This window comes from Centruroides vittatus, unplaced genomic scaffold, assembly GCF_030686945.1.
Source record: "Centruroides vittatus isolate TY-2023 unplaced genomic scaffold, ASM3068694v2 contig_1110, whole genome shotgun sequence".
In the NCBI taxonomy this organism is placed as follows: Eukaryota; Metazoa; Arthropoda; class Arachnida; order Scorpiones; family Buthidae; genus Centruroides; species Centruroides vittatus.
In genome coordinates, this window is record NW_027120712.1 from 105,791 (window position 1) to 122,712 (window position 16,922).

General features: G+C 27.5%; 2 protein-coding genes across 5 annotated transcripts in view; both read left to right on the forward strand.

Moving 5' to 3' along the window:
• The window catches only part of LOC136976268 (uncharacterized), a 122,214-nt gene that overhangs the window by 90,517 nt on the left and 14,775 nt on the right, over positions 1–16,922 (forward strand). The window lies entirely within an intron of this gene.
• Positions 1–16,922, forward strand: part of LOC136976290 (serine/threonine-protein kinase unc-51-like) — an 87,789-nt gene that overhangs the window by 67,975 nt on the left and 2,892 nt on the right. The window contains exons 15-24 of one of the 4 annotated variants that reach the window (XM_067271533.1): positions 6,027–6,345; positions 6,424–6,514; positions 6,589–6,744; positions 8,447–8,704; positions 12,058–12,165; positions 14,476–14,858; positions 16,010–16,169; positions 16,277–16,425; positions 16,525–16,569; positions 16,645–16,735. In XM_067271533.1, the coding sequence (XP_067127634.1) occupies positions 6,027–6,345; positions 6,424–6,514; positions 6,589–6,744; positions 8,447–8,704; positions 12,058–12,165; positions 14,476–14,858; positions 16,010–16,169; positions 16,277–16,425; positions 16,525–16,569; positions 16,645–16,735 (1,760 nt within the window). The remainder of the gene's footprint in view (positions 1–6,026; positions 6,346–6,423; positions 6,515–6,588; positions 6,745–8,446; positions 8,705–12,057; positions 12,166–14,475; positions 14,859–16,009; positions 16,170–16,276; positions 16,426–16,524; positions 16,570–16,644; positions 16,736–16,922) is intronic. The other 3 variants (XM_067271539.1, XM_067271548.1, XM_067271556.1) reach the window with 3 other exon arrangements.

Sequence of the window (16,922 nt, forward strand, 5' to 3'; positions counted from 1 at the left end):
TTAGCAGTTTTTTGTCACAGCAGGTAGTCAAGAGAAACCATAGTAGCTAAAGTTTATTTTAGTGATTTTTTTTTTTTTTTTTTTTAAATTTCTGTTGGAGAATATTAATTTTCTCATAATTTGTTTACGTTTAGACCAGTGTTCTTTGTTTTTGGCATCCATTTTTAATTTTATCTTTAGTGCTTTAAAAACTTGTAGTCAAAATTTTATATCGTAAAGATCTATTTGTAAACCACCTAAATTTTCGTGTAGATATTTTTCTAAAGATAATTTATATAATGCATTATACAAAACTTGACTTTTGAATAACTTCAATGTAGCATAAAAAGGTCATTTTGTGATATATCTAAATCAAAATATTTATTGTAATCATTATTACAACCTCATACTTAGTTTCATAATGATTCAAATAAATAAATTCAATCAATCATAAATTCAATTAAATATGTTGCAGAATTACATTACTCATTCTGCTGCTTTGTTTGAATAAAAGTTTTCCCTTTTTCATATACCTGTAAAACTCTGTAACTCAAACTAGACATTTTTTGATTCCTTCAAACTCAAGATTTAGAGGTTTTACTGTAGGTATAAGTTTTAATGCACGCGTTTACATTAAAAATGACATTTCTCTTAATAATTCGGGATAAACTATAAGTAATTTAGTCATAATTTTGGCTACTACTTAACTAGGTTAGTTTACCTGTTTTGATTTCTCATCTGTTTTATTTATTTTTGTACTTGAATACTTGCATTTCTTGTACAAATTTTGAAGACTTATGTACGAGAAAGTAAAAGATCATAGTAAGACTGTTTCGTCGAGATTCTTTTGAGATAAGTAGAAAATTTTCATAATATGATTAGGGAAGAAAATGATTTTAACAAAATTTTGCAACATTGATGGACTAAATTAATTATTCTAACTATACAATGTTTAGTAAAATCTGTCATTGTAAATGATATTTTAAATGTAATTATAAGAATTTTAAAATTCTTCATTTAAACAATGTAATGTTAAATTCTTACATCTATAAGTAAGGTACTCTAAACAACTTGATGTAGTTAAAATAATGACTCCGCTAAAAATTTTCTGCTTGTCATTGTTGAGGAAGTTCATTTCCTTTTTTTTTAATTTTTAAAACTAAGAAAATTTGTCTAAGTATTCTTAAATTTGTGTTTGTACAATTTTATTAAGAATTTGTTCATTAGAAATAATAATGTTACTAATATTTTAAAAATTTCTATATTGTTATATTGCAATTTAACATTATAAACAAAGTTTATTTTATTTAACTATTAGAAATAAGTTAAAGTGATATTCTGTAAGTAATATTGTAATTTCCAAATGTACTAGAGAGCTGTTCAATGGTTAGTGGGACAATTATCTGGTAGGTAATATATACAGAAATATATTGAAGTTTCAGAAATATTAGAACAAAATGATATGCCAGATTGTATCACGCTATAATATGGCTATTGTTTAATTAAATAATTTTGCCTGGATGTAGGTTGTTAGGTGCCATCCTTTGATAAATTTAATAATTATAAATAAGTTAATACTTAATTTTTAATTTAGAAAGGTCTGGAAGAAAAGAATAGGCCCAGAGTGGGACTATTCTTTTCTTCCAGTTCCCACATACCATGCAGATACATTGCCAAGTTGGCACCATGAGTAAGCAGTATGGTTATACCTAAATTATTAAATTGGATAGGCTTACACAGAGGTTTGGATAGTGTAACTAGTAACACAAGTAATAACTGGAGATTAGTCTCAAGTTATTAACAGGATTTGGATTTTTAGATAAAACCCAGTTGTTTTCCTTCAGCATTTTCAACGTTATTATTACTATTATTATTTCTCACATTTAAAGCTTATAAAACAAGAGATTAATTAAAAATTGTGCCATCATTTCCTGTTTAGTGGTGATGAAGTCTCTGTAGATCTAACTCTTGTATTGTTAAATAAAAATTTTTATTTCTTCATATTTGTTTTCAGATATGGTGGCATTGTGATATTTGAAGTGTAACAAACATGAGTGCATGAGAAAATTGTCTGTGATATTAACAATTAAAGAATAAAACACTAAATTTTCATAACATTTGTCTTTTTTGTTTGTGTGCAGTAACATCTGAAGTTTATTTGTCTGTGAGGACACAGTATGTAATTGTAAGCAAAAATATGTGAAAATAAGTGTGAAGAAATAAAAGTTTTATTTAAGGATGTAAAAGAGTTAAATCTACAGAGCTTTGTTTTTGCTGAACAAGAAATGACATCACAAGTTTTAATCTTTTGTTTAAGTTTTAAACACAAGGAATAATAATAGTAATAATAATTCTAATGATGTGGTAAAATAATAATGTTATGCATAGAAACAAAACTCAACTAAAAGGGTCTTGCTCTCTCCTTATTAGTAATAGGAAGCATTATCGAATAGTTTTTTTAATGGATAATTTCGAATATCACAATGTTTAAACAGTATTTCTCAGGTTCTGTCATGCCAAAATTTTTGTTTTAGTCTATTGAAAAAAGATCAAAGTGAAAAAAAGCCACTCCAAATTTTCTGTCAGTCTATAAAAAATTCTCAATCTGGAAACACTAGCTGGCATTGCACGAAACTGCCTTTGGTTCTCAATGTCACTTCGTACTTTTCTGCCTGAACTTGATGCATGATGTCACAAAATCACTTGGTATGTGGTGCACAGGAGCTCAACATTCTGCTGTTTTCCTGAAGTTGCTCTGTTATTCAATTTCATGCTGAATATCAAAATAAGTGGACTAGGGTTTTTATCACTACTTGCTATTGCTAGTATTGTATTTATATCATCATTTTAATAATATGGCAATTTTGGCACTATGCAACCCCTGATACAGACTGCATGCAGCCATTCTGGATTAAAAATTACAAGTAATATATAATTTTTATTTAAAAAGTTTACAAATAAAAATGATAATTTTAAAAATTATAAATTATAAAGGATTATTTATATGATATCACTTTTTTATATCTTAGTGACTTTAATCATAAGAACAATATTTTTCACATTATTTATTATACAGTAGTATTAAGAATAAAAAATACGTATTATTGCAGCTACATTTTAATATGAATGGTTCATCTTATGTTGAAATTAAAATGATAGAAGGGAACAGAAACAAATAGTTTTGTAGTGCAAGTTATTGTTATAAACTTCCTTAAATTAAGAAAAGTAATGAATTCACTTACAGATATGCCTCAGGTAATGCAGAACCTTGGATAATTGATGTTCAGATAATGTGGTTTTACTGTACATACATTCCTGGCTACAGTTTATGAAATATGACAGCAGCAAGCCCTAATCAGTCTAAACAGAAATATGTTTTTTACATTATAGATTAAATATAAAATTATTAAACAGTTGAAAATTGGTGTAAAACAAAGTGAAATGTATAAAGAAATGGAAGTACGAGTAAATCGACAGTTGTCACTAACTGGAAGGACAAATGCCAAAAAGTTCAGAAATGAATGCATGATGAATTAGATCAAGGACCATTAAAGTGATTTTCGCAACAGATTTAAAAACGGTGAACCGTTTGGTGACTAACTGTGTTTATTGCAGTCAAAAGTATGAGGAATTTTTAAGAGCAAATTTGCAAATACTACAGAGTTTAAGTGCTGTAGAAGTTGGATAGAGAAGTTTAAAAAAGGCACAATATTGGAAGCTAAAAAATGAAGAAGTTGCAGTAAACATGGATATGATAAAAACTGGTTTCAGAATAAGTGGCTAAAAGTTAAGAAAACTTCCAAGATTGCAATATTTTTAGAGCAGATGAAATGAATCTCTTTAATAAGCTTATACCAAACAGGATGTTAAAATTGAAAGAAAATATTTGTGTAGGAGAAAAATTATCTAAAGACTAAATTACTATTCATATAATAGCAAGTCTTATGGGAACTAAAAAGAAAAAATTGTTAATAATTGATAAATCCAAAATGTTTCAATAATTGGTTAAACTACAAATTAAATCAAAGAGCTTGGATGACCTCCAATATTTTCTATGACAAACTGAGCAAATGAAATACAGTAGAGCATCGATTATCTGACTTAATTGGGGACTGGCGTTGGTCAAATAACTGAAAGATCGGATAACCGAAAAGTATGAAAAAATACATTATTAGTATAGTGTATTAGGCCTGGTTTAAATACTAGCCTCCCTTTCATGGTCGAGCCAGTGCTGCCAGCTAAAACATGCAAAAATTTAACACAAATAATATTAAAGTAGCCAAGACATAACCAAATATTGTAGCGCCACATCACTAGCAGACATTTGAATTTGCCGACTAGAATGCGGTCGGTTAACCGATAAGTTGGTTAATCGGGGGTCGGATAATCGATGCTCTACTGTAATAAACTGTAAAGAAATGGAAAATTTTGTAATTAATTGGCAAATGCCGGATGTGTCCAGACATCAAAAGGCTTTTACATTGTATTAAACTGATGTTCATGCTACCCAATACAAGTTCTCAAAACTACAGCCTTTAGATCAAGATATTATACACAGCTTGCAAATCAACTATCAGTGAATTCTTCCTTTAAAAATGGTATGTTTATAGCGTCACAAAACTGTTTTTAGTAAATCACCTTGATGCAATAGATTTTGTTCGTATGATATGGCCAAAAATATCAATGCAACAGTTATAACAAATCATTTCTTATGTTCGTAGGTTTGTTATAAACAAACTTAAGAAACAATTCAGACGGTACTCGGTATCTTTATTAGAATAATTTTTTTATTGGAATTGAATAAAATAAATATATAGTAAAACATAATCATAACAAATAATTAGTATAAGATAACTTTAAGTATGTTACATGAAAATTATTAATTATTTTTGTGAAAAATCTTATATGAAAATAATCTTTATACTTAGAAACATCCAACGATTGCCTAAATGATTGGGCTACAATTCGATTAATTTAAATAATTAATACAAAGTAATTTGCCACTAGAAGTAGGCGTTAGGTGCCATCTCTTAATTAAATTAATAATTATAATTTTAATAATTTATTAAATAGTTTAGAACCTTCTGGAAGAAAATAACCGACCTGGGGCAGGGCTTGAACCCGTAGCCTCTGCCAATCTTTACACCTCGTATTAATGTTGTAAATATTCGACAAATATATTATTCTTGAACCAAAAAACATTAATGTCTATATTATTGTTGGAATTTAAATAACTTAATCAATATTTGTCTGATATAATTTTTTTCTCTATCTAAAAATTTTATTCAAAAAACTTTTTTTACTTAAGAAACTGTTATCCTGTATCAAATTCCCCCCCTTTTTTTTACTTTTTAATTTTCTAGAAATAAATTCTTACAATTTCTGAAAAATGTCCAACATTATCTGTTTTGACAAATTATTTATTCTTTTTAAAGTTTAAGAGATTTCTAAACACTTTCACCTTCCTTTCTGTTTTTTCTCCTCTCTAAAAATAAGAAGAACGAGGTGATTGATACTCGAGAGGTAATGAAAATATTGACTGCGATTTGGATTCAATGGAGAAATTTACAAATGTTGACTACAGCTTTTGAATCTGTTTATATTGGATGCTCTCCAAGGTCGTAGTAAAGATATTGTGCCAAGATTCTGTTATATATAAGTAGAAAAATATTTATGATGTAAATAGAAGAGAGAAGGATTTAACATAAACATTTTATCAAGAAAACAAATATTGTATTGTTAAAAAATGATTGAAATCATTTGCAGGTTTGATTCCTGCTTCTGATATATTGTTAGTTTATAATGTTAATCTTTTATGTTATGTTTATCTAGATGTATAAATAATATTTTTCTTTAATTTGAGAGATTTTGCTGTAGGAATTTTAGAATTTTATTTAAAATTACATATTTTATATTAGTAAATTATAATAGACATTTTTAATATATTTGAATATTTGCAAAATATTTTTCAAATTTTAAAATCAATTTTTCAGCATTAATTTTTTAAAATATATTTAGACTAAGATGGTAAATATTTCAATTAATAGGACTCTTACTATGGCCAATACACCACCAAAATGTACAGCTGACATTGAAATGCAATCTAATAACGATTTTACAATTCAAGAGCACAACAAGAATTCGCCCGAGTGTACTCGGTCAAATTCTCTTCCCATGATATCTCCAATAGGTAGTCCGACTCAGCCACGCTCGGAACCGATACCGGTGCCATCGCAAAAGGAGGCTTACCAACAAATACAGAGGAGTTTACAAGATTCATCGTCGTCCTCACAAAAATCAAACGAAAAATCTCATTCTATAATGGATGTCTTACCATCTCCTACTTCATCACCCATAACACCAAAAGTATTTAAAACTTTTATCATTATCATTGAATTTTTATAAAATGAAGATTTAATACAATGATTTTTCTTCTTTTGCTAGCTTCCATTTTCTCAAAGAGAGTCACCTAGTTCTCAACCAATTGATAATAGTATAAAAATAACAGATATTAGCTCTTTATCACCTCCATCTGGTAAGATTTTACAATAACTATATAACAGACAAATGTTAGATTAAGTGAATAATTTGTGTTTTTTGCCTAAACAGTTCAGTTTACTACTGGAACGCTTCCATTAGGCACTAGAAGAAGAAGTCTCAGTGGCGAAAGTCCTCCACTAGCAACATGGAGACCTTCTATTTCTTTACGTCAGTCTATAACACCGCCTCCTACATCACTCTCTGTATCTCCTATTCGTCGTTCAGGTATTTAAAATTATTTTTAAGTATTGATTAATTCACAATTTACCTGTCTATATTCCAGAAGTGAATACGTAGTTTTAGAAAGAATTCTATTTAGAGTTTCCGTATATTATTATTCTAAAGTAATTTTCGATTCTTGTACTGAGATAACTTGTATTAACAAAAATTTTTTTTTTTTTTTGTTAAATTTGTCAGTATTCAAATTTTATAACGTGTACAAATCACAAACTTCTTTCTAGTAAGAACAGAAATTAGAAAGAAAGAAATCTGTGTATTTTTTGAGTATTTGAGTATTTTAAAATACTCAAAAAATATTTAAGTATTCCAGAAAGATACGTAGTTCTTTAAATGATCTCAAAGTGCAGTAATGATATCAAACATGATTTTGTAAAGAATAAAAAGAATTTATTTTATATTCATCTTTAATATTATAAAAAATTAACTATATTAAATGTAAATTTTATTATGCCTTAAAATCTAATGAAATCGTATCATTCAATAAGAGATCAGTTAATTTATTTAATGTATAAATTGATGTAAATGTGTATTTTAATGTGACACAAATGTGTTATCACAGTTTTTTGTTACTGCTAATAATATGTAATTAAAGTATTAAATATATACAGTATTTTCACTTTGTAAAGTTTTAAGTATCAACATTTTTTACTGATTGTTTAACCAGGAATATTTATTGTATGAGAAATGAAATGATCAAAGAGGTAATGTGTGGACCATTGAAAATTTGGCAAACAGTCACAGGATGTCAACTGCATAAATTAGTAGATTTGTAACAGTGCAACAAAATATGTACACCGAAACATCCCTTATATACACTACTCTACATGTAAAGTGTATATGAAGAACTATAAAGCATAAGATTGCTTTGTTTGGATAAACAAAAGACTTCCTTTAGTGTTTAATATGATTATAAAAGTATGTTTTGATTGAACATTTAATACACAAACCAACACCTACAAACCTGATGTACAGTACATACAAAATAAGCCAATAATTATTAAATCTAATAAGAGATGGTGTCTAATTCCTCCCTCTAGAGACAAATTATTTAGCAATTAATTTAAAATAATCATGATATAATAACCCAATATAATCTGGTAGTAGTTGGCTTATTTTCCACCTGTACAGATGGAAAATAAAGACTTTGTTTTTTCTGATAAGCTTTCTTAACTTTTGCTGAACAAAGACGTTAGTATAATATGTCCTGTTAATAAATTAGTCCGAGTAGACATTTTAAATACTATACTATAAGATAAGGACACAGAGGGATATGATTTTTACATACATCTTTCCTTATAATAATAACAATAACAATTGCAGAATATTTTTATTTAAATAAAATTTTCATTAAACAGTTGCTTTACAATCTTACATATTACACGCTTCAGAAAATTTTTCTTAAATTACGTTTAGATGATACTTATATTAAAACATCATCTTTTATAAAATTTTTATTGTAATGAACAATGAAAGGATAATAATTTTTTTGTCAGAAATTCTTTTCAATAATTGGATAAGTTTATTCTGGAAATTGTAAGTTGTTTCAATTCAATAAATATTCAAAATAAATGGAAATAAACAAACATGGGGTAAATTTTGTGTTAAATAATAATTTCTTTATTGTGTTATGAAATGAAAAGAAACAAAAAAATATTTAATAAAATTTATTTAGTATATGTATTTTTAGGCACTATTGTTCCGCCTGTATCAAACTATCTTTCAACCACCGGACATGGAAATCCTCTGTCACCAATTTTAGCATCACCTGCTAGAGAAATATCGACAGTAGAATCAAAAACATTAGATGTAGCTAATAGAATGTCTCCTGTTTCTACTAAAGAAATTGAACATTATAAAAATGTTAATCTAGTATCATCAATTCATGCTAGTTATGGAAACAAAACTATGACTATTCCAGATCTAAATTCAAAAGATATATTTCAAGGTTTGATATCTATTTTGCTTATTTTTTTGTCAAAATTTTTATTTTTGTAAATATGGATGCTAAATGATATTTTATTATTTGATTATTTCATCACAAAATATTACTAAATATGATTTAACCCTTCAATTTTTGAGCACTGACTGTTTTAGTTGCTAATTACTTCATACTGATCTAACATACAAATCATCAAATGTTCAGTATGACACGAATTTTTGAAAAAATAAATTCTAGAAATTTGGTGATGATGAATTTATATACACTCCTCAAAAGTGAAATTGTAACACCATGAAGGAATACACTTAGCCACATGCAAATTGCAGGATCGATAGAAGTGACGGAGGTATGCAAATGATTAAGTTTGCATACTCATTGGATTATGTGGTTCCCAGTTTCAGGCTATAAAGACCAACAGCCAACTCGGGCCATAAATGCTATCAGCAATGGTTTATGGCAGCTGAACTTTCAGAAAAGCATAAAAAATGCCTCAGAGACAACAGTGAGCTGAATACCACCAGTTAATGACTGGAGAATGAGACCGTATCATTGAGCCATGCCTATTGGGCACAGTGTGCTTACCATCCAGCAATGTATGATATGACGGACATGGGAACATCTGCAAACATGCCAAAGGAGTGGATTGTACTGGTGCATGACAGAGTGCACAGACCAGTAGATTTGCTGAACAGCCCATCAGGACCTGTTTACCTTGGCCTCTAAATCCACCTGTCATTGTCAACAGATGCATCTGTGTCTACCCAGACAGTTTGCAACATGTTGCAAGAAGTTGGGTTGCATGCCTAGCTACTATCAACAAGAGTGATAATTATTAACCTCTTGATATAGGGCTGGATCACTGAATGACATCAGGTATTGTTTAAGGATGATTCCCACTTTTGTCTATGGAGAAATGACAACTGTGGATGGGTGTGGTAGTATCCCAGGAAAGGTTATGTGCCAGCCCTTTTTGCCAAATGTCACACTGGAGCCCAAACCATGATGCCCAGTGTGGACATCATGTTTGATCAACAGATAGGCCTGGTGCACATTTCTGGTACTCTGATAGCAGACCAGTACATCACACTAATTATAGGGCCTGTGGTTCGGCCACTGGTGCAGGCTGCATCAGACATGGAGTTCCAGCAAGACAACGCCTGACTGCATGTTACACAGCAAACTCTCACTAGCCTGAACAGAATTCACATCTTTTCCTGGCCAGCATCCTTGCCAGATTTCTCTCCCATAAAATACCTGTGGGACCTCATCCAAAATAAGGTGTGACAGGGACCACTTCCACATACTGCAGACCAGTGTTCTTCAACCTTGGATCTGCAGAAATTTTCTGCTAGTTCACAAAAAATTTTGTAGGTTGATATCACATTAACTAAAAATTGTAATTTTAGAACAATAATCTTAATAAATAAATATCTACAATGATTTTTATTTGTTTTAAGGTTATAGGATTTCTCAAATGCAGTTTAATATGAGGAATTTTTGCCATAATTACTATGTTAACTACTATCCAATCTAATTTAAGTTAACTTAAAATATAGAAAAGAAGAAGTTTAGGACAACGTTTAGTTGTATTATCTGTGATATTTCCAAAAATTAGGGTAAATAACATTTTATCCTTACATATTTTAACAATATAATAATTAATGTAAGCAATACCTGTGCATTAATGAGAGCGATTGTGATTGGACTACTTCCCAATACAGTGCGGCTGTGTATGGTTCACAAAATAATATTCTTATTTTTAATATTACTATTTTTATTTTATAAATATTATTAATCACCTCATTGATAGTATAGCTGCCCATGGAGGTCATATTCATTACTGAATAAACAGGTGTCTGTTGCATATCTTTGTTTGTTCTTTTAATCATTTGCATATCTCTGTCACCTCTGCCAGTTCTGAAAAGTGTATGTGGATATACATGTTCCTTTGTGGTGCTGCAATTTCACTTTTGAAGAGTGTATTTTATCATACTTAGCCGAATTAACTCTTTTATTCTTAATTCTTCTTAGCATTAGCAAACTAATATTAATTTTAAAATTTGTAGAAAGAATTTAAACTGTACGAAAAATATATTTAATGCATGATTTTGTACAAAAAGCAAACTTCAATATTTATAGGACAGGAAAACTGTGTGAGAAATGGCAAAAACTTAAGGTATTAATATAAGAAAAACTGAGTCATTGACATATAATTTTTCTTTTTCTCATAAGGGAATATCTAAGTATTTCTTTTTGGAATTCATTATAGAACCATTCAACTTAATGTACATATATAAGAGAGTGTGTATTATATAAATCCAAATTTACACAATAATTTATAGCTTATGTGCAGGTTTTGAATCATAAATGATGAGCCCAGCTGTCATGAAATGATCATTTTTACTTATTATTATGTGGTGAATGTCATGCTCAGCTGATATTGGTGCCAAGTGCTTTGCTGGACTAAAGTCAAAGCATAGCTACCCAAACAAGTGTAACATTAAGCTGTGTTGTTATTATTATCGTTTTCAAATTAGTTACCATAGACCTTCTAATAGGTTTGTTTACGTTAAATTACTAGGTTAAAGCACAACATCAGATTAAAAGTGTAAATGAAATGAATAGCTTTTGTAATTGAAGATAATCTTATGCATTATTTAAATATTTCAAAATGTAACAATATTAATTCTGGCTGAAACCTCCATTTTTGAATTCTGTTATTTGAGAATGTTTTCTATATTGCAATTACTTTCTCATATCCATCATATTTATTATCAATAATTGGTTCTTTGTTAACAATAAATAAAATCATAAATTATTTTATGTAATATTAGCTTGTAATAGAATAATCCAATGTTTTTTTTGACTGATGACATTAGAATAGTTGTAAAATTATCTTCTTGTTTAAAAATGATATTCAGTAATTACATATTATATGGAAACTAAAGTTGTCTTTGGCCAAGATATTAATTATAGCTTTTAAGTAATAGTAATTACTAGCCATGTAACTAAATATAATATAATAAACCCTTGAAATTTTGTAGTTTGTGACATCAAAATTGACTTTATCATTTTACTTAAATCTATAATTTATTAAATAACATATTTATATAATTTTGATTCTAATATTTATAACAGTTTAATCACTATAATTTATCAATCTTTCCATCTGTTACCTTTAACAATTATAAATAAAAAATACATAAATTATGTAATATATTGTTCTGTGTATCGAGATTAATTGTTTATTTTGTTGCTAAATTTAATTAAAATTTAAATGACTTAATTTCTCTTTTAATTTATCTGAAAGAGTAATTTTGGGAAAAATGTATTTAAAAAAATACTTTAAAATTTTTCAGGAAATACAAGAGAATCTTTAGAATATTCTAACAATAGTATTCAAAGATCTGGTAGTGCTGGAAAGCTTATAGATCAAATACATTGGAGAGGTTCTCATATAGTTGGAGGTAATATTATTAACGCTTAAAATTTAAATTGGTAATAGTTCATACATTGCTTATAATTTCTTTTTTAAGAAATACAAGGTTTATGCTTGATAGTTATGCACTGTTATGAATGTTTTGATGACAGGCAAATCAATTTATCCATAATTGTTCATTCTCATTCTTGTGGTCTGATGATGATAGTTTAACTTAGATTAATCATATATCAATGAAATACTAACCATTTTCAGTCTGCTCACTAACCTGCAAGTTGCAAATTAATGAAGTAGACTTGCTTAAGTCAACATTTTTGACTCTTCTGTCTTATCAACTACTATAAATTTTAGGTACATTATATAAACATACATTTATAATACCTACCTCCAGGTAAATATATATTTATTTTTCTAATTATTTGTGTAGTATATAATTAATTACACAATAGTTTTTTCTGGAGAAAGTTACCATTAAAGTTTTTATTTATGAATTATAAAAGTTTAATGAAGTATATGCATTTAAAGCAAAATAAAACTTAAAAATTCATTAAAAATAATTTAATAACCCAGATTTCAGTATATTTTTTATTTTTTTATTATATTTTGAGTACGTTCCAAGAATGTACTTTTATTTCATTATCAAAATCAATGTACAACAAAAACATTCACAATTTTAATAACAAACATTGTATTATTAATAACTCTTCTTTATTTTTTTAGCATTTACGATCGTGAAAAGTCTACTATAACTTTTTTCTTGTATTGTTTTTACTTTAACTTTATGATTAAAAGTATTTATGTGGTTTAAAAAAAAAAATAGTTGGCATGCTGGCTGTTATATGTTTGCAAGTTATTCTTAATATTGATTTAAATGCTTTAGTTTTACAATTAAGTTTGATTACTATAAATGTTAAACTTTAATGTTTCATGCTTAAAAAGAACTGTAAAGCAAATTTTTTCATTGATAAACATGCACACATTAAATACTACGAAACTGTATTGTACTGTTTTAAAGTATTTTTGTAAAACATTGAAGAGTCCCTTTGTAAAAGTTAAAATGCGATTATGCATTATTCAATATTTTCAGAAATAATTACTAGAGTTTCAGCCCTGGCTATATTTAGCAGTCTAACACTGGCATTTAGCATTACATCATTATATATACTCCATGTTTTTGTAATTTATAAAAATTTATTGTATTCATTATAAACTGTATTGGCTTTATATGTTGTTTATAATCATTTAGTCTATATGTCAGAAACTTTAAATAAAATGTGATTGATAGCAAGATAGATGTAGTAATTTAAAATAATGCAGTGCAAATTAATAGTAATAGTCACCTTCAAAAATAGGTAGATGGCAATTAGAATCAAAATCAACCATTTGCATTACAACAGTTCATTATAAGTGCCCCTTTTTTTATTTTTATAAACAGTGAGAATTAAATCATTTCAAGTATGACTAGTATCAAAATTAATTAATTTGTTTGAGATTTTGGATCTTTATACATTTAAATGTTTCATGTGAATGATTAAGGCTAAGGCTAATGTAGCTTCGTAAATATACAATATAGTAAGTAGACTCTGATAACAAAATACAGAATAGTAAACAGTCATTTAATGTTGTTAGAATTAGCATGTCATAAAATTTATAAATTAAAAAATACCTAATAAAACTTTACTTACTGTAATCAATTTCATTATTAATACTATTATTTTCTGCAGATAAACTTTAACACATCTGATCACATGTAATCAATTTATCAGTCTTAATTTTTTTTTTAAATATTAAATATTGATCATTGTACACCTGAATTACTGGACTTTCTTTTTTCAATTATTTGCTAGCTGTTATTAATGCTGATAGCATTCAAACAATACTGGATGTATTACATATTAATAATAAAATAGTTTATAAATTGAAATTTTAATAAAATGTTTTGACATTCATTTTAAATGTTAGCAATGAAAGCAGAATTTCCAGTAATTGTACTCTTGTTTACTTATTTAACTTAATGTTATCAGTGTAGATGAGTTCTAAAGTGATTATAATAAGTAGATTCTATTGTAAAGATGAGTGTTTCTTTTAATGATGATTATCATGTATTAAATATATAGTTTATGCAACTTATAAAATCAATAAGTATTTTTTATATTCTAGCTGAATAGAATAATTTGAAAACTAAATATTTTCCTAGATTATGGAATTCATTACAGATATAAAATAGCTACTGTAGTAAATGAAAAAATTATAATCTTTGCTATATTTCTAATAATAATCATTAAATAATGAAATATTAGCTAAGTTTTATTTTTAAAAATAAGAATTATATTTTCAGCAGTGCCACCAAGTCCTCCCACAAGTATGATGCCTTACAGTCACCATCATATCCATCATCATCAATGTCATATATCTGGACCTCTTAGCCCACATAACTCTCCGGGAAGAACTCGAAGAAGTTCCATTTCCAGTGGTAGATTGTTTACGGATTCGTCATCTCCGACCGGTCCAGGTTTTATGTATTTTGGTACTTCTCCTCCCAATATGGAAGGCCCAATTTTGTTCACTGCTCCCGATTTACCCGAGGAAACTTTACTACAGAGAGAACACAATGAGACTCTAGCAAAATTAAACTTTATTTTGGCATTAGTAGATTGTATATTAGAACTTGCAAAATCAAAATCAAATCCAATTACTGCTTTAACTGAGTCGTACAATGAGGTATTTATTAATATTTCAAATATTTGATTAGTAATAAAAATTTTCTATAAAATTCATAATTATTCTTTCTTAACATAGCATTCATCATATAATCAAATATGTTTTCCTTTAATTTCAATTATCTTTCTGACTTTATAATTTGAATATAAATAATAAAACAATATACTTTCACAAAGTTGATGAATGGAATGTTTTTAACTCAAAAAGTATGAGGAAAGGAATGGATGATGATCTCCAATTTTATAATAAAATTAGATTGGGAAGAGGTAGATTAATGTGGGCAGTTTTAAAAAGCAATAAAATCATTTATTTTATTCAAACACATCCATTTTTACATTCTGTGCATGAAAAGCTTTATTCTACTACTATGATCTGTTCCATTTAGAGCAGTTTGAACTTTGACATCCAACAAAAAGCATTGATCTTTCACAAACTCCAATCCTTTTGGAAATAATAATAAATCCGATGATGCCAGATCTGGGCTTTAAGAAAGATTGTAAATAAAACGAAGTTAGAGGTTATTCCCTATTATTTTCATAACCTAGATTTGGCGCCATTAGATTTCTACTTGTTCCAAAATTAAAGTGATGTTTAAAGGTCAACACTTTTCAACCCTCCAAAGTCCAGTATGCTGTATGGGATTGGATTGAGAGAAAAACTTGAAAGATTTTTCATGCAGGAATTGGAAAAATGTCACTTAAATGATTATGTTGAAAAATAAATGATTTTTACTACTACTAAAAACTAGAAAATTTATGTTCAATGAGGTTTCCAATTTTTAGTAGTAATAAAAATTATTTATTTTCAAAATATTGTATCAAAACTTTTAATGTACATCATTATCATCATATAAAGCCAGTATCATATAATATTTCAAAACTTAATATGTTAAAGTACTCACTTTTAAAATTAATAAACTAGTTCATTGTAAATTAATTATATATAATAAATTTCACAAACAAATTCTACTTTTGTAGTTGTAATTTGAGAAGTTTGTAATAATTTTATTATGAGAAATTTTGATAGATTATAAAATACATAGTTAATAATAGATTGAAAATGATAAATAATACTTTTATCATACATACAAAAAAAGCTTCTAAAAATATCCAATCATAACTAAAATTTTGTAAATTTCTTTTGTATTTTAGACTAATATTGAACAAATATCATTAGTAAGTGAAGGATATAGAAGAGCTGAACAATTAGTTCTATACATGCGTGCTCTGCAACTATTATCATCATCTCTTCAGTTATCTCGCCAAGAAGTGCAGGCTGGTAATCTTCAGCCTTCTTCCACTGTTAGAACAGGTAATTTTAATATAAAATTCTCTATGTATATTTAATATAAGTTTTTAATAATTGGTTAAAATTATGAAAATAATAATGATGCATTATTTTTTTCCAATCTTTCAAAGTATTACGTACAATGAAAGAACATTTTCATTACTGTCTCAGCATGTGTAAATTACTGAATACATCTGGTATCTTACATTCGACCGGTGTCGATCCAAATTCTTCTGCAATAACAGCTGATCGATTACTTTATAACTATGCCATAGATATGGTAAATTTTAAAAAATATTGAGAATGTTTATTTTAATAATTAAAATAAATTAAATAATTATATATATGTGAATATATATTTTATTTATTATGTTTACAGTGTCAGTCGGCTGCTTTGGAAGAATTATTTGGAAATCCAGAAGAAGTATGTATCACAGATTTCATAAATTTTAAAAAAATATATAAATAAATAGATTTAATAATGTTGAAATCTTTACAGTGTTTTCGAAGATATCAAACAGCTCAAATTCTTTTGCATAGTCTATCTCAACAAATTAATCGAGAAGAAGATAGGAAGCTTCTAATTAAATGTAAGTATAAGCAAAATTTCATCTCGATTGGACAAAAATTGCAGGAGTTATAAGAAGATCACACAAACAAACAAAAAATCAAATAATTTGTAATGTAAAACACATAATATATTGCATATACAGTATTATATTGAAAAAAATTTATTTTTCAATCTGATACTAAAGTTATCCAGTTTAAATATAAGAA